This window comes from Asparagus officinalis, chromosome 2, assembly GCF_001876935.1.
Source record: "Asparagus officinalis chromosome 2, Aspof.V1, whole genome shotgun sequence".
NCBI lineage: Eukaryota > Viridiplantae > Streptophyta > Magnoliopsida > Asparagales > Asparagaceae > Asparagus > Asparagus officinalis.
Window position 1 is genome coordinate 50,868,664 of NC_033795.1, and position 22,531 is coordinate 50,891,194.

A 22,531-nucleotide genomic window follows, 5' to 3' on the forward strand; every position below is an offset into this window, starting at 1 on the left:
AAACTGGCTCGCACAGTGCCGAGCTACCATTTGGTGGCTCTCACAAAGAATTAAGATTTCGTCCATGATTCGATTTGATTCTGGAGAAGGTCAAAAGACAAAAGTTGTAGGTCTTTTCGTCAGTTTTCCAACGCATATTAAATCACCTCATTCTATGACCAGACACGAGAGTTTGAGCCAAAATACCCGAGGAGGTACAAACTGGCTCGCACAGTGTCAAGCCACCATTTGGTGGCACGCACAAAGAATTGAGATTTCGACCATGATGCGATTTGATTCTGAAGAATCTTAAAAGACAAAAGTTGTAGGTCCATGAATGACCAATATAGCCCTCAGTGTATGTTCCTTCCAAAACCCATCTGTATGAGGGGGGAAAACATTATCCAAGGAGAATTTGATCATTCAGGGGCCAAATCGCAAGGCTCCATAGGTTTTGTGGGATGTGTGAGCAATTTTAAGTATTTGACGGATTAATATGGCATTATTAGAAAAATTGAGTGACCAGTATCTAAATAATCTTAGGGTCTGTTCAGTTATTTCCTAAAAACCAAGAAATGGAAATGGAAAAGGTGAAAATCTCAAAAGTACTATTTCCTCCATTTCCATCCCTAAAACTCACCCACAACATCCAATAAAATATTATTTTCATCCAACAACTCATCCACATCATCTAATAAAATATTATTTTCATCTATCCAATCATCCATCACATCTAATAAAATATTATTTTCATCTAACAACTCTTCCATCACATCTAATAAAATATTATTTTTATCCAAACATCACTCAACTCATATCTTCTCATCATTTCAAATCACTCATATCATCCAATAAAATATTATAACAATTCACCTCATCTCATTAACATTTCATTTCTTTGTTTTCATCCCAAAAAGTTGTGAAAACACTTTTCTTAAGTGTGAGTCACACCACCCAATAATACAATGACAACTCATCTCATCTCATCTCATTTCTTATTTTTAAGAATGAACCAAACAAAAGAAATCAACAAACTACATGAAATAGGTTTCTTATAATTCATTTCCTTATTTTTTTCGCCAACTAAACAACATCAAAACTAGTTTTCTTAAAAAATCACTCACATCATCCAATAATAATGTGACAACTAACATCATTTCATCTCCATTTATTTGATTTCCTTCTTTTTTTAGGAAACCAAACACTCCCAAAACAATTCTTCTTAGAAATAGTTTTCTATTTCTTTGATTTCCCATTTTTTTTAAGGCAAACGAACAGACCCTTATGTAAAAATCCTTTTTCTCCATGATTCCCTTCAATTTAAATCTTTCCCCAAATCCCTCTATATCTTCCTCTTTCTCTTCCCTCTCCCTTCTCCGCTCTCCTCCCAATGCCAAACCCGTAATTTACCCACCCAAACGGAATCCCCCAAACGCCGTAAAAAAATGCTACCTCTCCTTCTCCTCCTCCTCCTCCTCCTCCCCCTCCCGTTACCGTTACCGTCAACCGCGGACCCAACGTCCGAGCTCTCCCTCCTCCTCTCAATCAAAACCTCCCTCTCTGCCCCCCTCGCCTCCTGGGACCCACTCTCAACCCCCGACTACTGCCACTGGCCAGTCGCGTGCGACCCGCTCTCCGGCCACGTGATCTCCCTCAACCTCACCGGCATCACGCCGTCTCCCATCTCCGGCAACATCCCATCCGCCATCACCAGCTTAACGGAGCTCCGTTACGTCTCCTTAAAAGGTAACAACTTCACCGGCCGAATTCCTGACGGTATAATTAACCTCAGGTCCTTAAAAGTCCTCGACTTTTCCTCCAACTCCCTCTCCGGTCGAATCCCCGGCGAACTCATCGGAATGGGGTTGCTCCAAACCCTAGACCTCTCGTTCAATAGACTCTCTGGTGAAATTAGAGTCGGCCCAGATTGTCAAAATTTGAACTTTCTGGACCTTTCTAATAATTTCCTCGTGGGCAGGATTCCGTCGGAGGTCGGTAGGTGTACAAATCTTAAAGCACTGCTCCTCCGTCGGAATATTCTGGAAGGGAGGATTCCGGCGGAGGTGGAGAAGCTTGTGGGGCTGGAGGTTCTTGATGTTTCGAAGAACAGTCTCACTGATAGGATCCCTAGAGAGATTGGGAGATGTTTGAATCTTTCGGTTTTAATATTGACGAATTTGGAGGGAAATGATGAAGAATTCAATGCTTTTGTGGGTGGAACCTCGCCGGAGATTCTTGGGATTCCTAGCCTGGAGATTCTTTGGGCTCCAAGATCAAATCTTGATGGAAGCTTGGTGAAGTATTCAAGCAATTTGTGTAGCTTGAGGGTTTTGAACCTGGGACTTAATTATATCACTGGTAAGTTTCCTCAATGGCTGGTTAGTTGTCGGGATCTTGAATACTTGGACTTGAGTTCAAACTATTTGGAGGGTTTTGTGCCTCAAGAGTTGGGAATTGGATGTATGGGTTACTTCAATGTGAGTGGTAATTCTTTGTCTGGATCTTTGAAGGGATTTCCGGAGAGGAATTGTTTGAAAACTTTGATCTTAGAGGAGAATTTTGTGAGCTCATACTATAGAAATCTTATTCAGGGTGAGAGAAATGGCAATGTGATTCTTCATGATTTCAGTTGGAACAATTTCAGCGGTTCATTGCCTTTGTTGTCATTAACAAGTGATCAAAATTCTTCATATGGATTGTTTTTGAATGACAATAAGTTTAAGGGATCAATCTCTGATGAATTCTTCAGATTATGTGGAGATCTAAGTGGGTTTTCAGTTAATTTGAGTAACAATCAGATATCGGGTGACATTGGGGTTCTGTCAACTTGCTTGGCGCTGAAGAGGTTTGAAGCAGCTAATAACAAGCTCGTCGGTGGAATTCCTTCTGATGTGGGCAATTTGAGTTGGTTAGCTTATCTTGATCTGAGAGGAAACAATTTGAATGGAAACATTGCCGATGAAATGGGAGTGGCTAACAGCTTACAAATGGTTCTTCTCAGCAATAACAGATTATGTGGAGCGATACCGATGAAGCTTGGTGAGATAACTTCTCTTAGGGTCTTGGATTTGTCAAGAAACTCACTTACAGGGAAAATACCTGAAACTTTGGCTAGTGCGAAAAATTTGGAAGTTCTCTTGTTTGATCACAACTTGCTCTCAGGCGAGATACCTCAGTCATTCTCTACACTTTCCCAACTTGAGACATTCGATGTTTCTTTCAATAATGTCTCTGGTGAAATCCCCCAACTCCACAGTCCAACCAAATGTGAATTTTTCAGAGGCAATAAATTTCTTGAGCCATGTCCTAAGTCAAACTCAACAGGGCCATCTGGGTTCCCTATTCACACTGGCCCATCATCAAAATTGGCTGCTGGAGGGAAAAAATTGAAGTCATTCACAGTGGCTGCAGTTGTTTCAGCTTCTGTTATAGTCTGTGTTCTTGTGATCTTGGTCCTTGTATTGGTTGAAGGAAAGAGGAAGCTTGTTCGTCTTTCAAGCCTAAAACAAAAGGTGGTGGTGATATTTTCAAATGCTCCTGCAGAGTTAAACTATGAAAGTATAGTGAGAGCCACAAAAAATTTCAGTATCCAAAACTTGATAGGAACTGGTGGGTTTGGAGCTACATACAAAGCTGAACTGGTCCCAGGCTTTTTAGTAGCAGTGAAGAGGCTCTCAATGGAAAGATTTCAAGGTCTCCAACAGTTCGACGCGGAGATTAAAACCCTAGGGAGGATTCGTCACAAGAACCTTGTCACACTAATAGGTTATCATATGGGAGAAATCGATACTTTCCTTATTTATAACTATCTACCCGGTGGTAATCTTGAAGCATTCATCCGTAACATGTCAAATAACAATGTGGGCTGGCCTGTGATTCACAAGATAGCTTTGGATGTAGCTCAAGCTCTGATTTATCTTCATTATTCTTGTGTCCCCCGAATCGTTCATAGAGATATAAAGCCTAGCAACATCTTGCTTGATGATAAGCTCAATGCCTATCTATCAGATTTCGGGCTGGCTAGGTTATTGGAAGTTTATGAGACTCATGCAACTACAAATGTTGCTGGGACTTTTGGCTATGTTGCACCGGAGTACGCAACTACTTGTAGAGTCTCTAGTAAGGCTGATGTTTATAGCTATGGAGTAGTGCTTCTTGAATTGATTTCTGGGAAAAGGTCTCTTGATTCATCATTCTCGAATTATGGAAATGGGTTTACTATTGTCTCCTGGGGGAGGTTGTTGATTCATGAGGATAGGCCTAGTGACTTCTTTTGTCCATCCTTGATGGAAGCTGGGCAGAAAGAGAACTTGGTTTTGATGTTGAGGCTTGCATTGTCTTGTACTGTGGAGTCTCTCCCTGTTAGGCCGTCAATGAAGCAGGTTATAGAAAGATTGAAACAATTGAAGAACTAGGGGATGGTACGTGATGCTGAATCTTTTAAGAAGAGCTTAAAGGGTTCTTGAGTTTCCTGATCGAGGGAGACAGATTGAGGTGAGACAGTATCTTGTGGAAGCATATTTCAGTTCTCTGTTCGAAAAATAAAGAGAAGACCAGATTTCTGCATTCAAAAGAATGAGGGTAATTTTTGTCTTATTTGAGGATCTCTGAACATGAGTCGCCTAACTGGCATTGAACATATCATATTCCACTTCTTAATCTTCTTCAAGTCTATTTATCTGGGTGATCTCTTGATTATCACTTAATGATCAGTTGCAGGCGCCTCTTTTCTTCTGTAGAAAGACTAGAATACAGATGGTGTGTGCGCGCGTGTGTGCATGTTATTTGTTTGAAGCCGTCCAAGGCTTGGATGATACTTTATTTGCAGATTAAACCTTCCTCCATTCTGTTAATTTAATGATTATGCTATTTTTCTGCAGGTAGCATCAGGAGAGAAGCATGTGAATCTGAAAGACCTGTATTGTTCTGCTCATCCTAGGTAAAGCATCAATTCTTACTCCGTTATATCTTTGCGTCTGATGATTCTAGATTCTTAAAAGTCAATTAATTTTACATCCTTAAGTAGTAATTTGGTTTGTAATTTTGGAACCTGAATGGGGGACTTAGTTCTCTGAGGAAGTTACCACATACTAAAAAAATCAACCCGATTCAGATGTTCTCCAACTAGGAAGTAATTGGAGAGAGACTAATTCTCTCAATCCTTCACGTCTATCTCAATTCCAATGTGTGATATTGCGCCACGTAAGATTTTCACCAATGGTTTTGACTATAGTAGTTTTCAAGTTTACTAGTGGTTTTCAAGATCATAGTGGTTTTCAAGATAACAATGAAGACCTTATGTGGCATGATCTAATCCATTGAAAGCGATATAGATGGTAATTATTGAGAGAATTGTTGATGCGAAACAATGTATATGCAGGTGCAAGATCAGGGACAACAATGCTTCGCCAAATGAGCGATCGATCTAGGCAGGAAGCTCAAGAACAAATTGCAGTTTTCAATGGTTTTTAAGCAAAAGTGCAATGTACTAAGTTCAAACCCTTTTGTAAATTATTTAGAAACTAAATGTAATGGTTCGTTCTCTTAACACAGTTCAACTTGTAATATTTAGACTAGCAAATATACTTGGCAACTGAATCGCTCGCTCACTAATCAACTGAATACAGCACAATCAATTGATAATAAAATTGAGAATAACACATACGCAATAGTAGTTTCGAAAATACAGGGTCGAAAGAAAACAAAACCTGCGTCGGGCTGAACTAATTCAAGTCTGATCCAACACAAATCAGACCCAAATAAAATGGGCCAGGCCTGCTCAAAGAACCAGATCCGTCAGATCTGTTTGGTGCTGCTTCGGCCTGAGGAGAGGAAGGTGATGGTTGCTCGAGGACGACAAACGACAGCGACCTTCGAAGGCTGGGACGGCGGCGGCTGTTCCAGGGACTCGAGGCTGCTCGAATGTGGAGGAGTAACAAGGACAGCAGGGGAAAAGGGAACAGGGAGGAGCGGCGGCCTTGTGGAGAGGGATGAAGGGCGGTGACGTGGATGACGCCGTGTGCGATGACGTCGAACTGTCAACAACGAAGGCAACAAGTCTAGGAGAGGATGTAGCAGCAGAGGGAGGAGGCGAACAAGTGAAGACTCGTCGGATAACTTAAGGCTTGGACGGGAACAGGGGCTGCTCAGAATATGGGAAAACAGGAATGGGGAAAACGGGTCTGGAGGAGGAGATTGGGATCTGGGGCGTTGGTGGTTTTTGAGGAGAAGATGGCCGGGAGGAAGACTTGGGGTCTTTGGGGCTGTTCGGTTGGGGAAAAACAGGGGAGGGAAGTTTGGTGCTGGTGGGTGGATCTGCAGGAGAGATGAACGAGAGAGGGGTTTGATGGAGTGGAGGTGGTGTTCACGAGGGAGGAAGGAGGAGTTGATGGCTGGGAAGAAAACAAAGAAAACTAATTAACCTAGGGTTTCACACCACTTAATTAGGCTAACACAAATAATTTTCTTCATTCATTCTTCAATAATTTCTCTGATTACAAGAGTTTCTTAAATAGGAATTACAGATTTGGAATATCCTCTAAATCCCTCAAATCACTCTCATAATCAATTACATTCAATCAGCTCAATAACTACCAAATAAGAATCAAAATTTCCCTCAAATCACTCTCATAATCAATTACATTCAATCAGCTCAATAACTACCAAATAAGAATCAAAATTTAAAATTCAAAATTCGAAAATCTGAAATTCAAATTAATTATTACATCTAAATTCAAAACCATAATGCTGAAATATTGCGCCTCCTGCGCTGATAAACTCGGCGAAAATCTCGAGCACGCGTCTGAATGTCCTCATCATTCTCCCCGGGTGGGAGAGAACTCGACCCTGTCGAGTGTAAATCAGAACGGTTGTCATACTGCTCAAGAAGATCTGGATCCAGCCTCTGCAAGTCATCCCTATCGAGCCACGTGTCATCGGACTCAGGTCGTCCTTTCCAACGTACCAAGTACCTGCAGATACCACAATTGCTAGTAGAAACAATGTTATCATCAATAATAGTATTAATGTCATGTGCTGTATATGTGGGTGATATCTGGGGAAGTGGAGGTAAATGGGAGCTCTCAGAAATAGGCTCTGGGGTAGGCTCATCAACCAGTGGGTTGTCAGGATTAAAATGTGGGCCTTTGTACTCTACTAAATCCTCAATATTAAAAGTCGAACCAATATTAAAACCTTCGGGAAGGTCAAGAACATAAGCATTATCATTAATTTTCTTGAGAATTTTAAAAGGTCCTGCACTTCGCGCATGTAACTTTTTAACATTCCCGGAGGAAACCGTTCCGGACGTATCCGAACCATCACATAATCACCAACATTAAATTCTTTAAACTTCCTTCTTAGATCTGCTCGCATTTTATAGTTAGCATTGCTGTCATTGATCTTCTTACTGATGTCTTTATGCAAGTCATGAATGCGAGTTGCAAATGTAGATGCTGACTCAGATACTCTATGATGTGCAGACACGGGGACAAGATCTATAGGCTGTCTAGGTTTGTAACCATACACGACTTCAGCTGGACTGACACCTGTAGACCTATTAACAGAGTTATTATAAGCAAATTCAGTAGTAGGCAAATGTTGATCCCAACTCCTAAGATTCTCACCAACTAGCGATCTCAATAGGTTACCTAAACTCCGATTGACTACCTCAGTTTGACCGTCAGTCGGGATGAAAGGCCGTAGAGAATTGAAGTTTAGTTCCCATTTTGTGCAAAAGGGTTTTCCAGAAATAACTTATAAATTTAACATCCCTATCTGACACGATTGTTTTCGGAAGCCCGTGCAGTTTAACAACTTCGTTGAAGTATAGCTTGGTCACATGAGAAGCGTCGGAAGTTTTGAAACACGGTATGAAGTGGGCCATTTTGGAGAAACGGTCCACAACAACAAGGACAGAATCGTGTTTTCTAATCGTTTTCGGAAGTCCTAACACGAAATCCATGCTAACGTCCTGCCAGGGACAATTTGGCACAAGGAGAGGAGTGTACAAACCAGTGTTTTGCTTACGTTATTTCGCCAGCTGACAGATGTGACATCGACCCACTAGTCTAACAACGTCTCGTTTAATGCTTGGCCAATAGAAGCGACTTTCCACTGCCTCAACAGTCTTGTTATTCCCAAAATGTCCTGCAAGGCCTCCAGCGTGTAATTCCCAAATTAAGAATTCTCTCAGGGAGGTGTCGGGAATACACAACTTGCGAAGATGGAAAAGATATCCATCTTTCATGAGAAAATCATCAATTTCACGAGTCACTCCATCATTCAGCAAAGTATAAACTTCGCTAAAATCAGGGCTCGATTCATATTGGTCTTTAATTTTCTTAAAGCCGATTACTTCCGCACTTAAAATGGAGAGAAGGTGTAGGTGGCGGCTGAGTGCGTCGGCGGCCTTATTTTCTACTCCTACCTTATGTTTGATCGTGTAGGTATAATCCTGGAGAAACTCAACCCAACGATCATGTCTAGCGTTCAACTTCTTTTGGGAGTGAATATATCGAAGAGCTTCGTGGTCAGAATATATGACGAATTCCTGAGGTAGTAGATAGTGACGCCAGTGTCGAAGAGATTGTATCACCGCATAGAACTCTTTATCATAGGTGGAATATCGTTGCCTAGTGTCATTCAGCTTCTTACTAAAGTAAGCAACGGGATGTCCTTCTTGAGATAGGACTCCACCTATACCAATACCAGAGGCATCGCACGTAATTTCGAAGACTTTAGAAAAATCAGGCAGACGCATAACAGGAGCCTGCGACATTCTTTGCTTGATCTCTTCAAATGCTTTGGTAGCAGTTTTTGACCACTCGAACTCACCTTTCTTCAAGCAATCGGTAATAGGGGCCATGATGGTACTAAAGCCCTTGATAAACCGACGATAAAAAGTAGCGAGCCCGTGAAAGCTTCGAACGTCTCTAATGCTCTTAGGTTCGGGTCATTCTTCGATAGCTCTAACCTTTTCAGGGTCAGCGGATACTCCTTCAGACGAGACCACGAATCCTAGAAAAATGACTTGCTGTGTAAGAAAAGTACATTTCTTAGGATTAGCATAAAATTGCTCTTTTCTTAACACGGCACAGACTTGACGCAGATGGTCCACATGCTGCTCACGAGAGTTATTGTAAATAAGGATATCGTCGAAGTACACAACCAAAAATTTTCCTGTGAAGGGGCGGAGTACTTGAGTCATCACTCTCATAAAAGTGCTCGGAGCGTTAGTCAACCTAAAGGGCATGACCATCCATTCGTACAATCCATGTTTCGTCTTGAAAGCGGTTTTCCATTCGTCACCGGGACGGATGCGAATCTGATGGTAGCCACTCTTAAAATCAATCTTAGAGAAGATGGTGGCTCCAGACATTAAGTCAAGCATGTCATCCAACCGGGGAATGGGGAAACGATATTTCACCGTGATCTTGTTGATTGCATGGCTATCCACACACATACGCCATGTGCCATCTTTCTTGGGCGTCAGTAATGCGGGAACCGCACAAGGGCTCATGCTTTCTTTCACAAAGCCCTTCTTCAACTGCTCATCAACTTGCCTTTTTAGCTCTGCATGCTCATTGGGGTTCATCTGATAGTAAGGTAAATTGGGAAGGGTTGCTCCCGGGACTAAATCAATTGCGTGTTGGATATCACGCATCGGGGGTAATTGGTCTGGGAGGTCTTCAGGGAAGACGTCAGAAAATTCTTCCAACACAGTAGCGACTTCTTGGGGAACCACGTTAGAAATATCCTTCGGAGCTTCTCTAGCGGCGAGGGCAAAAATAGGAGCTCCGTTGGCCTGTTCACGATCAATTTCTTTGGCTCCAATCAGGTTAACACATTGGGAAGATTTATTTGGGTCGGTCTTCTTATCATTTCCTTTTGGTTGAACCGGAAGGATCTTGACCTTCTTCCCGTCGTGTTCGAACAATAGCATGTTGGATCGCCCGAAGATATGAACGCCGTTATCAAATAGCCAGGGCCTTCCAAGAATAACTTGACCCACATCCATTTTTAAAACATCGCACCAAACTTTGTCCTTATAAATGGCAAATTGAAGAGGGACTAGGCATCTCTCTTGGACATTGAGGGCGGTGTCGTTAATCCATGATACCTTGTATGGATTAGGATGGGGTACAACCTTGAGACCAAGCTTAGCGATCACAGCTTAGGAAACCGCGTTAATACAACTTCCACTGTCCACGATCACTTTATAATTTTTATCACCAATCTTTGTGAACGTATGGAAAATGGAAGTACGTCTCCAATCATCAACAGCCTTGGGTTGAGAGATGGCGCATCTGACAACTGATACAGTAGGAGTTTCAATTTGTCTAAGACAACCTAAGATAGTATCATCTGCATCATCCTCGAAATCATCGGTATCATCGTCAATTTGATGGACAAACTCGTCACCGTCAGGTTCAGGTTCGTATTCGTATTGCCCATCAATGATAGCAACCTTATGACGGGTCGGACAGTTCGCAGAAACATGCCCATACCCTTGGCATTTGTAGCACTTGACGTGAACACCAATTTTGGAGAAATCTTTCTCCGGTCCTTTGCCTTTGGGGTCGACTTTAGACTGGGAAGAACTGGGGTTAGATCGACTCGGAGGATGACTAGAAGTAGTGGCACGGGAAGAATGAGTTCTAAAATCCTGATTCCTATAAGATTGATGGGATTTGGCTTCATCTAGATCTTGAACTAATGCGTAAGCTTTCTCAAGAGTGTCTATTCCCCTAGCAAAGAGTTCGTTTTGCAGATCGCTTCTCAATCCAGCTCTAAATTTCGACAAAACTTTCATTGGCGCCTCTTGCTCAATGGTGTTGCATCGAGTGAACAGTTCGTCAAATTGTGCGACGTAGTCTTTCGCAGATTTGGTTCCTTGAGTGAGACGGTGCCACTTATCTAGCAATTGATGATAAAATGATGGCGGGAGGTATTTCTGCTTAAGTTCGTTGGTCATTTCTCGCCAAGTGGTAATCGGTAACTCACCTCTAATGTGCCTCAACGTTTCGAGGTTGGTCCAATATTGGCAAGCAGGTCCGGTAAGTTTCATTGCAGCGAACTTGACCTTTAGGGGTTCCGTCAGGACGTACCAATCAAAGTAACGATCCATGCTCTTTAGCCAGTCCAAGAAAGCTTGTGGGTCGAGCTTGCCGTCAAAGGTTGGTGCGCTGATCTTAATACTCCTCAGGTATTGCGCATCCGGATCAGGTACCGGTTGATGTGGGGGTCGCTAAACGATGTTTCCATAGCCTTGACCTTGCAGCGACGGGGCGAAGTGTTCATAACCTTGACCTTGCGGTGGCGGGGTTGCAACACGTGTTTCTTCGAGTCTAGCAAACTTTTCGTTGGTTTCATTCCGGAGATTTGCTAAACCCTGAACTACGACACCTAATTGTCCTGCTAGCTCATCGAGTTTCTTATGGAGTTCAGGATCGCTACTGCCTGACATACTGGACTCACTAGTCGACTCACTTGATTCTCCTAAACGATAAGGTAGACCGGTACGGGTGGGCATGAACTAACAAGTAAATGCAATGAAATATGTGTACTAAATAACCAAAGAGATGATTTTTTTTTGACTCAACTAATAAAAATTTCCTAACCTAAAACCAGGTGCTCTGATACCAAAAATGATGCGAAACAATGTATATGCAGGTGCAAGATCAGCGACAACAATGCTTCGCCAAATCAGCGATCGATCTAGGCAGGAAGCTCAAGAACAAATTGCAGTTTTCAATGGTTTTTAAGCAAAAGTGCAATGTACTAAGTTCAAACCCTTTTGTAAATTATTTAGAAACTAAATGTAATGGTTCGTTCTCTTAACACAGTTCAACTTGTAATATTTAGACTAGCAAATATACTTGGCAACTGAATCGCTCGCTCACTAATCAACTGAATACAGCACAATCAATTGATAATAAAATTGAGAATAACACATACGCAATAGTAGTTCCGAAAATACAGGGTCGAAAGAAAACAAAACCTGCATCGGGCTGAACTAATTCAAGTCTGATCCAACACAAATCAGACCCAAATAAAATGGGCCAGGCCTGTTCAAAGAACCAGATCCGTCAGATCTGTTTGGTGCTGCTTCGGCCTGAGGAGAGGAGGGCGATGGTTGCTCGAGGACGACAAACGACAGCGACCTTCGAAGGCTGGGGACGGCGGCGGCTGTTCCAGGGACTCGAGGCTGCTCGAATGTGGAGGAGGAACAAGGGGAAAAGGGAACAGGGAGGAGCGGCGGCCTTGTGGAGAGGGATGAAGGGCGGTGACGTGGATGACGCCGTGTGCGATGACGTCGAACTGTAAACAACGAAGGCTACAAGTCTAGGAGAGGATGTAGCAGCAGAGGGAGGAGGCGAACAAGTGAAGACTCGTCGGATAACTCAAGGCTTGGACGGGAACATGGGCTGCTCAGAATATGGGAAAACAGGAATGGGGAAAACGGGTCTGGAGGAGGAGATTGGGATCTGGGGCGTTGGTGGTTTTTGAGGAGAAGATGGCCGGGAGGAAGACTTGGGGTCTTTGGGGCTGTTCGGTTGGGGAAAAACAGGGGAGGGAAGTTTGGTGCTGGTGGGTGGATCTGCAGGAGAGATGAACGAGAGAGGGGTTTGATGGAGTGGAGGTGGTGTTCACGAGGGAGGAAGGAGGAGTTGACGGCTGGGAAGAAAACAAAGAAAACTAATTAACCTAGGGTTTCACACCACTTAATTAGGCTAACACAAGTAATTTTCTTCATTCATTCTTCAATAATTTCTCTGATTACAAGAGTTTCTTAAATAGGAATTACAGATTTGGAATATCCTCTAAATCCCTCAAATCACTCTCATAATCAATTACATTCAATCAGCTCAATAACTACCAAATAAGAATCAAAATTTGAAATTCAAAATTCAAAAATCTGAAATTCAAATTAATTATTACATCTAAATTCAAAACCATAATGCTGAAATATTGCGCCTCCTGCGCTGATAAACTCGGCGAAAATCTCGAGCACGCGTCTGAATGTCCTCATCAATTGTACCTTCTCCAATTACCATATAACTGGAGAGGATCCAGATCCCAACCAACGACATCCTTCCTTGTAATATGTGCAGAGGTTAGGTGAGAAATCTGTTAATTTTTCTCTCGCTGTTCCTTATTTCCATCATTTATTCTATCATGGAAAGTTTAGTCAACTTCTATGGCATAATGAAATTCTGGTTTAACAATTAAAAATGCCTGTTATATATGGGTCATTTCGTGTATATTCCATGACACTGATTCAGTTTTTAATTGAGCATTATTTTGGACATCACATGGATCCTGTAATATAGGAAAACAAGCAAATTTATGATTTTACTGTTTTTTCATGATCAGACCTTACACATTTCCGGCCATTTCCTGTTATTTTATGACTCTCATCACTTTCTTCTATAAGTGAAGTTGTTTTAGGCATAAATCTAGCTATTAAAATTGAAGAAAATTGGTTCATTTAGCATCCGCATTCCACTGTTGAAATTTGTTGAAATTTGTGATGAATTTAATGCACGCACAGCAAGCACATATATTTTCCATACACACAAAATAATATCATCGAACATTTCTGTGTTTAGACATGGTAGTATCCTTTTCATCCATTTCCGTATTCATACATGCCTATATTTACCTAACAATTTATTACAGATCTTAGGATTATTTGCAATGTGTACTGTATTTGTTGCTTATCTTAGTTTTTTTAAATTATTTCTAATAAATATGTCACTGTGTATATTTTACCCTTTAAAATTGCTATTTTAATGTAAAATTTGAACTTTTTCATATATCATTTTACTATTGTGTGAGCATGAATCAACACCATGTTTTCATCAGGCCTCTTTGGATTGTCATTCTCATGTGGACTGATCATCATGCAGAATAATTCGTGTTTAATTGATGAGCTTAAGAGGCTGATGACTGATATTCAGACGCAACTTCCTAACTTCATATCTCTGTCATATTGCATACTACCTCACAGAAGACAACAATTTAGATTAGCACATACACCCAGAAGTTAATATATTTATTATAAGCTAATACAAAAGAACAAACATAATCGTGCATTTCTCTTCCAGGTTCATTTGATGATACATGATACAAGTAGACATTGATCCAGAAGATCTTTGGAATTTTTACCACCTTCTTAAGCTGGCTATCAGAGATCCGACGCAATTGCTCTTTTATCCTGGCTCGAGATAGACAGTAAAAGGATAACATTAGAGCATAGCACTGACAAAGTCAGAATGACGAAAACCCTGCGAAGTACATAAATTACTGAAATTGATGAAGGAAAATTTGAGGTCTTTCCCTGCTAAGGTTTTGCATTCAGATGTAAAAAATGCTTATTATTCCAAAGATTTCTTTATGTACATGAGAAATACCTGTTTCTTAACCTAATATTTGATTAAAATTATAGTTAGAACATATTTGTCAACAGATCAAATTGATTAAGGATCCGTTTGTTTCTCCATGTAATTCGTAGAACCATTCAATAATACCTCATCCAACTTAAGCAAGAAAGTATGGCGCTATATAATGCCTATTTCCATTGTGGTCCAATCCCCGATTCAGAAACTGGCGCCATCGACTTGTTCCAAAACATTTAAGATAATGAGTTTCAGAACTAAGTGACATAAATCTCAAATAAGAACATTTGCATGACACAAATCATCAGTTTCCTTCACAGTAGACCAACATTCAACAAAAGCTAAAGTTATACCAAAACCAAATACACTACAATTCCTTCTGCCAATAATCAAATACATATAATTTTCTTAAAGAACCTATACCTAACCAAACAAATACATACCCATTTCAAACCCCAAACACCCCATTTCCTCTCCTGCTAAATCTAACTCCTACTTATTCTCTCTCAAAACCTCCATCCCTATTTCATTCCTTCCCCTATACTTGTACCTTTTTGCGAAAAACAAGAACACACAGAAATTGATCATACTCAGCACAGCCAGCAACCAATACAAGTAATCAAACCTCCCATAATTTATATTCTGAGCAAGCCATGAATTCCTCCCTTCAGCCTCATTCCCCGTTACTGCCTTAACAATATTATTCAGTATTGAAGCCACGAAACAACCCAATCCTCCAGCAACAGCAGCATAAGCTGAACCAACACTCCTCATAGCATCAGGAGCCTCCTGATACAAGAACTCCAGAAGACCCACAATACAAAATACCTCAGCTACTCCAATCAAGCAGTATTGTATCAACAACCAGTATGCACTCAAGTCGGGCATAGCAGATAAAAACAGAGCTTCATACCCATTCCTTACAGCATAGTTCCTTCTGTACCGCTCAAAAGCTCCCGCCCAAGCAACAGAGAGGATCGATACTACTAAGCCCAACCCTACCCTTTGAAGTTGAGTTGCTCCTTGAGGGTGGCCTGTGATGCGACGAGCTAGAGGGGCAAAAGTGTAATAATAGAGTGCAAGGATGAGGAAGATGCTGACACCAGGAAAGACGGGCATGCAAGTTACTGGGAGCTTAAGATGGCCCATGTGGGTGTTGAGAGTGTAAGCTTGTTGAACCGAGAGAGTTAAGTATTCGGTTAGGACAACACTGAGCATTATAGTACAAGCTGGTACTGGTAGAAGTTTGAGTAGGATCTTGACTTCTTCGACTTGTGTTACCGTGCAGAGGTTCCAGGGGCTAGGGTTCGGACCGTCTTCCTTCAGTTGTAGAGCTGCTTTGTCAAGAAACCTGGGGTTTCGAGAGAGAATTAAAAGGAAAATTGATTAAGTGGTCTATCACATTGTACATTGTAATTCCATGCTTATTTTGAAATATAATTCCCATGAGCATCTTGTATATCAGAGAGTAATTGCCTCTTTTGAAACAAAGTTATTTTTAACAACAACAAAGAAAAAACATTATTCGGTTTTGGTTGACAATGTTAGCAATATTCGGGATCAACAGACCATTTTCTATTTTCCTCATGGAATTTGCAATTATACAATGCTTGATTTTTCTCAACTCATCATTTTCTTCATTGACTTCAATTAAGCTCTGTTAAGAACCAACTCTTTGACTAAATTAACAGTCACGTCTTTCGACTTACAGACTTACACTGTTAATAGAATAGTATTCATGAAATACACAAAGGGCGACATACCAAGTGTTGGTAAAACATCGTGCAGAAACAAGTCAATTTTCTCACGGCTGGCTACTTCCATATTTCAAGAAATTTTCTCCCCTCTAAATCTAAAGGAAAGGGTGGGTTTTACCTAATATGTTCAAATATTTACAAAATTGTAGAAGAAGTACTCAGTATTTAATATGGTTAATTACTTTTGGACCCAAAACAACAGGCTAATTATGGGACAAGTGAAATGTAGCTTTGTTAGCTATTGATTGATATTGGCTAGAATCAAAGAAAATGATACACTGTAACTTGTCTCATACTTGATCCCAAGGATGTTGCGTCCAAAAAGAAGTCCCACTTAATATGCTACCAAAACAATGCTACTAACAGAAATAAATGTCATAAAAATATTTATGATTTATTTCTACGAACTCTTTTGAGTCATGCTATTTTATTGCTAATTTGTCTATGCAAGACACCTCCTTCCCATAGCATTTACCTTGAATTCTTGTTAGAGTTAAATGCATATGCACCCCCCCACCCCCCCTGCAGATTTACTATTTTGAACTTTCTGCCCTAGTAGTTTTATTGTTGCAGATAGACACCCTGGTTAAATCTTTTGTGCCTCTTTTACCCATAGATAGACTCTCTAGTTTCTGCCAAATTTGATCCAGGTAAAAGAGTCAACAAAAAGAAGGTTTTAACCCAGAGGATCTACCTGCAACAATGAAATTACAAGTGGACTAAGTTCAAAACAATGATACTACAAGGTGTCTATGCGCACATAATCTTTCTTATTGATGCAAACGTATGAACCATAAAAACCTGAAGTTACCTGAAATCATCTGTATGCTCTATTTTCTGACTGCCCTTGATGGCAGATCTCTTGCCAGGAAGTTCATAAAGCCCAACTAAGTCACTGTCAGAGAAAGGAACTTTCCTCTTCCTAAAGGCAGCAACCAAGACCTGAGCAATTCTCGTGAGAGGACTACCGCCCGGTAACCGATGCCTATAAAGTGGCGTGCCAAGGAAAAATACAAGGTTCGACATTCCCATTGCAATGGCTAAAGCACCAAAAGCAGAACCCCATCCATACTTCATTTGAATATATACCACCATAGTGAAAGCTATAATAGCACCAATGGTGACTGAGAGATAGAAGAAATTGAAGAATCTATCCAAATGTGTCTTGTAGTCTCTACTCCTCTCATCGAACTGGTCAGCTCCGAAAGAGGAGACACAAGGCCTTATCCCTGCAGCTCCAAATCCAGTTATATAGAGGACTGTGTTAAGGTAAGCCATCTGCCATTGTTTTGGCTGCTCACAATTGCCAAGGAGAATGGATAGCTTATCACATTGGGACTGACTTGGTGTGAAGATGTGCATTGTTGCACACAAAGTTATTCCCGTTAAACCCTGTTTTCATTAATCATATGAAGACTGATTCAGTACTAGAAGAATGGACTTCTAAGTTGCATGAAAACGGGCACGGGTACTGGTACGGGTGCGGGTACGGGTAAGGGACACGGCAAAACTGTAAAATGTAGGGTACGGGGACACGACTACATATACATTTTGAATTAATAATGTACATGAGATAATTTTTCCCCGCTTCATTGGTCATTAGAATTAAAATTCCGATCACATTCTTGAGTTTCTTTTATCATATTGATTATCGTGAATTGTAAATTACTCATTTTTTTGCGAGACATCTAAACGACCCATTAACTATATAGTTTTGAACTTGGGTATGGACTGAAACGAACCCGACCCGTATCTCATTAGTTTCAAAAGACGGATGTGAAGTGTAAGCTCTACGTCCAGGAAGTCTTTGACAAGTGTTTTAAATTAACACATATATCTTATAATTGAGTACATGTTGTAATAAATGCATGCATATATTCAAGAAGTGTCCATGAAGTTTGGGTACGGGAAAGTGTCGGGTACGTGTCCGGTACGGGTACGGCTTCAATATAGAAGTACCCGGGTAACATAGATGGACTTTTTGTTGTAGTTATCTTTGTCAAATAGGTAACGGTCTAGTTTCTCACGTTCAAAAATTTCTAAACTTTTAGATAAATTGGGATTAGAGTGAAGCTAGAGGAAACGGGCATTTTACTTGCCATAGAATTTTACATAATAATATCAACGTTAATTTTCACACTTCAGCAGGCATATTCATACTACAAAATATGAATATACTTCATTTATTAAAAGAATTAAAATGACATTAAAATGAAAATATTATTTCAAGAGTCCTACTATTCCAAATAAAAGTTGACTTAGATCGCATGAAAAAAGAACTGTTTTAAGTTTTTGTTGTCTCCTTGTCAGGCAAAGATACTGCACGTGATACCGTTTCCATGTGAGGTTAAGTGGTTAAACGTATGTGACTTTTCAATAATTCTAAGGTACAAAAAATTGAACAGTGAATGTCTAAACGCCTTTATGGTGGACCCTCAACTATCATTTTGTTTATCTACAGACACAGAATGGAAGCTATGTATGGTTTACATTTCCTTGTTTACTTTGTCGACATGAGCAGTTAAAATTACCAAAATAAAATTTGAATACCTTTTAACCCTAACTTATATTAACATCGTACCAGACATGTAGAGAGTATAATACCCTTCATATACGCGCAAAGTAGACAAAGTTTAAACAGATAGCTCAGGGCAGCAATAAAAATCGGGGAAAAAACATAAAAAAAAAAAGAAAAAAAGAAAAAGAAAAAGAAAAAGGCAAAGGAAAAAAAAAACTTGAAAGTTTTCAGATACATCAAAGTACCAATAGCAAAGTTTTCATATACAGCTGAATGGAGGCAGTAAGGTATGATATGTAATGTTGCTAATTAGCAGAGTCTTGACATCAAATACAGCTGAATGGAGAACAGAATTCAAAACAGACAACCCCAAAGACTTTGAATAAAGTATCCGTGGATCCCCTTACTTTCTAGCTCTTTATACAGTGAGATACTACTGTTACTTGGAACATGTACCACAGCTTCTTTCCTAGGTTAACTGCAATCAATATGAAACCTCATCGAATAAGTTTCCTGCTTCAATAACATATTACAAAATTTATCCATTTCATCCATTGCAAACTATTCACAAAGGAAAAGCACATTTCATTCAAAGACCTTCAACCATGACGAGCATGATATGTGCAAATGAGTTAGTTTGTCTGTAAGAAAAGAAACTGTAGCTATTTAAATGTAGAAGAGAATTGCAACTCTTGAAGTTCATACCAGAAGATATATAGTTGTAAAGATTGCTATTGTCCAATATCTACCAAGATAGGCATCAGCAAGGAAACCGCCAAGCACAGATGAGGCCTGAGATATCCCAAGGAAATTGTTGACTGCATTCGCTGAGCTAGAAAAGGGACGGTGCATCACATAGAACATAAATGTCACCATATTCACTGAAAGCCCAAAGTAAGCCATTCTCTCTGCCATTTCATTCCCTAAGACACAAACATGCATCGGAAACCGAACGTGAGATGGATGAGAGTATATGCAAAAAAAAAAGCATTACTTTTGGTCTCGGTATGATAGAATATAAAAAAATTTGAAATAAAGAAAGATTTAACCAATTCACTGAGATAAGGTAGTTGTCTTAGTTAAACTGGAAAAGGAAGGAGTGTGTGTCTAAAACCCAAAAGAATAAAAGCCTATATAAGAAATCAACAATGTTACACATGTTTTCTTATGCAACTTATTAAACACAGGCAAAATTAAATGCGCGTTCTATAATCTTAAAACTTACAAATTAAAGCAAAGAGATATTTTTTGCTAAGCTTCAAGTGAATCTTACTCAACTAAGGCAAAAAGAAAATTATAATTAATCTAGAACAAGCAAGTGTCAATAGTGAGTCAAGAACTTCGCCAGTTCAGGAAAGTCAACAAAAAAAAATCCAAGGGAGCAAAAAAGAGGAATTTACGAGCAAATTCACCATAACAGTCAAGATCTAACTCAATGGCAAAAGGGTTCTTTAGTATGTGCATGACTACATTTGTTAAAAATAACAATTGCAGACAGCATATATGAATTATAGTAGTGAATTATGACATCAGAATGTAACAAGCTGGAAAATGTCAGTTTACCCAATAGATAATAACTAGGCAAAACCTCAGTAGAGGTCCCTGATGTATTGGCCAAATATCACTTGGGTCCTTAATTTTTGGAAGTCATCATAGGGCTCCCTATTGTTATCTCCGTCATTAGTCTAGGTCATTTTCACAAAATTCTTAAATCTTGTTGATGTAGCAATGACGTGGTCCTATCATGATATTGCTACGTTTGCAAAACAAATTAGTGAGATCTAGGTTCAATACAAACTTGTAATTTTACTAAGTTTATGTTGATGTGGTAGTGATGTGACATGATAAACTTGAACTATTACTATTTTTTGCTAACATGGCAGTGCCACATCATCACCATGTCAGTCAAATATAACAGAAGTTTGTAAAAAGGACAAAGGCTAACGATGAAGGTAACGTTAGGGACTCTAACTGATGACTTCCAAACATTAAGGATCTAAATGATATTTGGCCAATACTTAAGGGAACTCTCCTGAAATGTTGCTAATAATCACTACAACTTGAATGTAAAAGCTTCTTTCTTTTTTTTTCCTTCTTGGGGATTTTTTTTGGATTTGGAGTTTTTTCTTTTTTTTTTGGATTGAGGAAGATTGATAAACTGAATTTATTATGAATATTGTCACAAAGAAGAATAGGACAAAATGGAGACACTGGTGCAAGAAAAGGGAAACAAAATTCATTGGCACAACTGCAATAAAATATTAGTAGAGAGTTAAGAGTGTTGCCAGTCCAGGAATGTGAACAAAAATCAAGAGGGACAGAAGGGGGGAATTTTTTGGCCAAATTCACTATATGACAGTCAACTTATAAGAATGTTTACTGTAAGCATGATTGCTATTTGCTAAACAAAGAATAGTTAGCTAAGAAGAGAACGGTGATTCTTTCATCATTTAAGGGGGGAAAATGGCGTCCAACACAAAAAGATGAACACAATAAAAGAGGTGAACTGGAGCTATACAAAACCTCATTCTACACTTAAATATACACAGTAAAAGAGGTCTGTGAGGGGGAAAAGGCTACAAGTTTGGTAAATTCAGGCGAAAAGGAGACGAAAATAGCAACAAGACAACAAGATGAACTACTTTTGACTCTACAAGATTTCTACTTTCTTTTTCTTCAACCCAACACATTAACCTACCAGGGATCATGTTTTCAGTTAATAAGACGCAATTACTTGATATATTCAAAATAAAAATTGTGAAGTAAATATCATCAGACACCTCCTAAAACAGGCTATTTAACAGGATAATCAATAAAAACAGAACTCAATTACTTAAAGATGTCGAAGTTTTACAAAGCAACATCAACGAAATTACTTCTCTCCTCATAAAACAAATCATTACCGAAAATGAAGAAGGCAGCAAGCCAACCCCCAGTCTTTGACAAATCCTCAATAGGCTTCCCCTTTATATTCACTGGCGTCGTGCCCACCACATAATCCCCCCCGATGATCTCCGCCGGCGTCCTCCTCTCCTCGCTCGCCATGAAATAGCTCTCCAGCTTCCTCCTCCCCACCGCAGCCGGAGATTTCTCCGGCAAGCCCTCCGAAGACCTAATCTCTCTGGACCCCATATCTTTCCTCTCCTAATCTAGCGAAATCAGACCCAGAAGAGCATAAAGATTCGATCTTTGAGCTCGCTAGAGAGTGATCATGGAGTTGTGATGAGTGGGGATGGGTAATAAAGGCATGAACGGATCGCCAACCGCCTTCATTAATGGAGGCTCTAGCTATAATTGATGGCGGGAAATGGAGGTCCATTAAGGTGGGGTTTTTTTTTAATGGGGATTTATTATATTTTGACTTGATCTTGGGTGTCGCTTTCAGATTGGGCATTCTAGGGGTTTGGCAGGTTAAAAAAAAAAACGAAAAGAAAAACATAAACCTAGAATTGGCATGGGAGGTGCACGTTTATTACACAGTGGGATTTCCTTTTTTTTTTTTTTTTTTTTTTTTTTTGTTTCTGTGTACAATTTTTTTCTGCGTCCAAGTTGAGACAACAGTCGGAGTTACGGGGAGACTGTGCACATAAATATCTCCCCACTTTCATAAGTTTCCAGAATCTTTTGAGTTAACATGCGGCATGTTAGTTGCAGTAACTCTTTTTACAGATATAATTCCAAATTATGTACTATTTGTATGCTGCAAAAGTTCGGCGACTGCCAAGGAGTCTGAAAATTTCCTTGCATCAGCATGATTTGCAAAGGAAATTGCTCGCTCGTTTGACATGAGGTTAAAGAAATTAGGGTTAGACTTTAACGTTGTAATTATTATTCCAAGAAAATTAATGTGGGAAATATTGATATGTTTGATATAA

At 39.9% G+C, this 22,531-nt stretch overlaps 2 protein-coding genes across 8 annotated transcripts; one reads left to right on the plus strand and one right to left on the minus strand.

Annotated features, from left to right (window-relative positions):
* LOC109831482 (LRR receptor-like serine/threonine-protein kinase RPK2) lies at positions 1,292–14,434 on the plus strand. 7 transcript variants are annotated; one of them, XM_020398812.1, is made up of 4 exons: positions 1,292–4,560; positions 4,860–4,918; positions 11,653–11,757; positions 14,091–14,434. In XM_020398812.1, exon 1 carries the CDS (start codon positions 1,425–1,427, stop codon positions 4,392–4,394), a length of 2,970 nt encoding a protein of 989 aa, XP_020254401.1. In that variant the 5' UTR covers positions 1,292–1,424; the 3' UTR covers positions 4,395–4,560; positions 4,860–4,918; positions 11,653–11,757; positions 14,091–14,434. The 7 variants fall into 7 exon arrangements, with proteins under 7 accessions (XP_020254401.1, XP_020254399.1, XP_020254403.1 ...); XM_020398810.1 differs by lacking the exon at positions 11,653–11,757; XM_020398814.1 differs by lacking the exon at positions 11,653–11,757 and having other exon boundaries at positions 1,292–4,473.
* Positions 14,644–22,050, minus strand: LOC109831484 (protein NRT1/ PTR FAMILY 6.1). The gene is made up of 4 exons (XM_020398816.1): positions 21,560–22,050; positions 19,362–19,579; positions 16,950–17,530; positions 14,644–15,732 (listed from the first exon to the last, which is right to left on the minus strand). Exons 1-4 carry the CDS (start codon positions 21,786–21,788, stop codon positions 14,874–14,876), a joined length of 1,887 nt encoding a protein of 628 aa, XP_020254405.1. The 5' UTR covers positions 21,789–22,050; the 3' UTR covers positions 14,644–14,873.

What these genes read in the sequence shown, in the direction of transcription:
- LOC109831482 (XM_020398812.1), top strand. Translation starts at nt 1,425, where the DNA reads ATGCTACCTCTCCTTCTCCTCCTCCTCCTCCTCCTCCCCCTCCCGTTA.
- LOC109831484 (XM_020398816.1), bottom strand. Translation starts at nt 21,788, where the DNA reads ATGGGGTCCAGAGAGATTAGGTCTTCGGAGGGCTTGCCGGAGAAATCT. An exon ending in TTACAACTATATATCTTCTG is followed by an intron (nt 17,531 to 19,361) that starts GTATGAACTTCA and finishes TAATGAAAACAG; the next exon opens with GGTTTAACGGGAATAACTTT. An exon ending in GAGCATACAGATGATTTCAG is followed by an intron (nt 15,733 to 16,949) that starts GTAACTTCAGGT and finishes TCGAAACCCCAG; the next exon opens with GTTTCTTGACAAAGCAGCTC.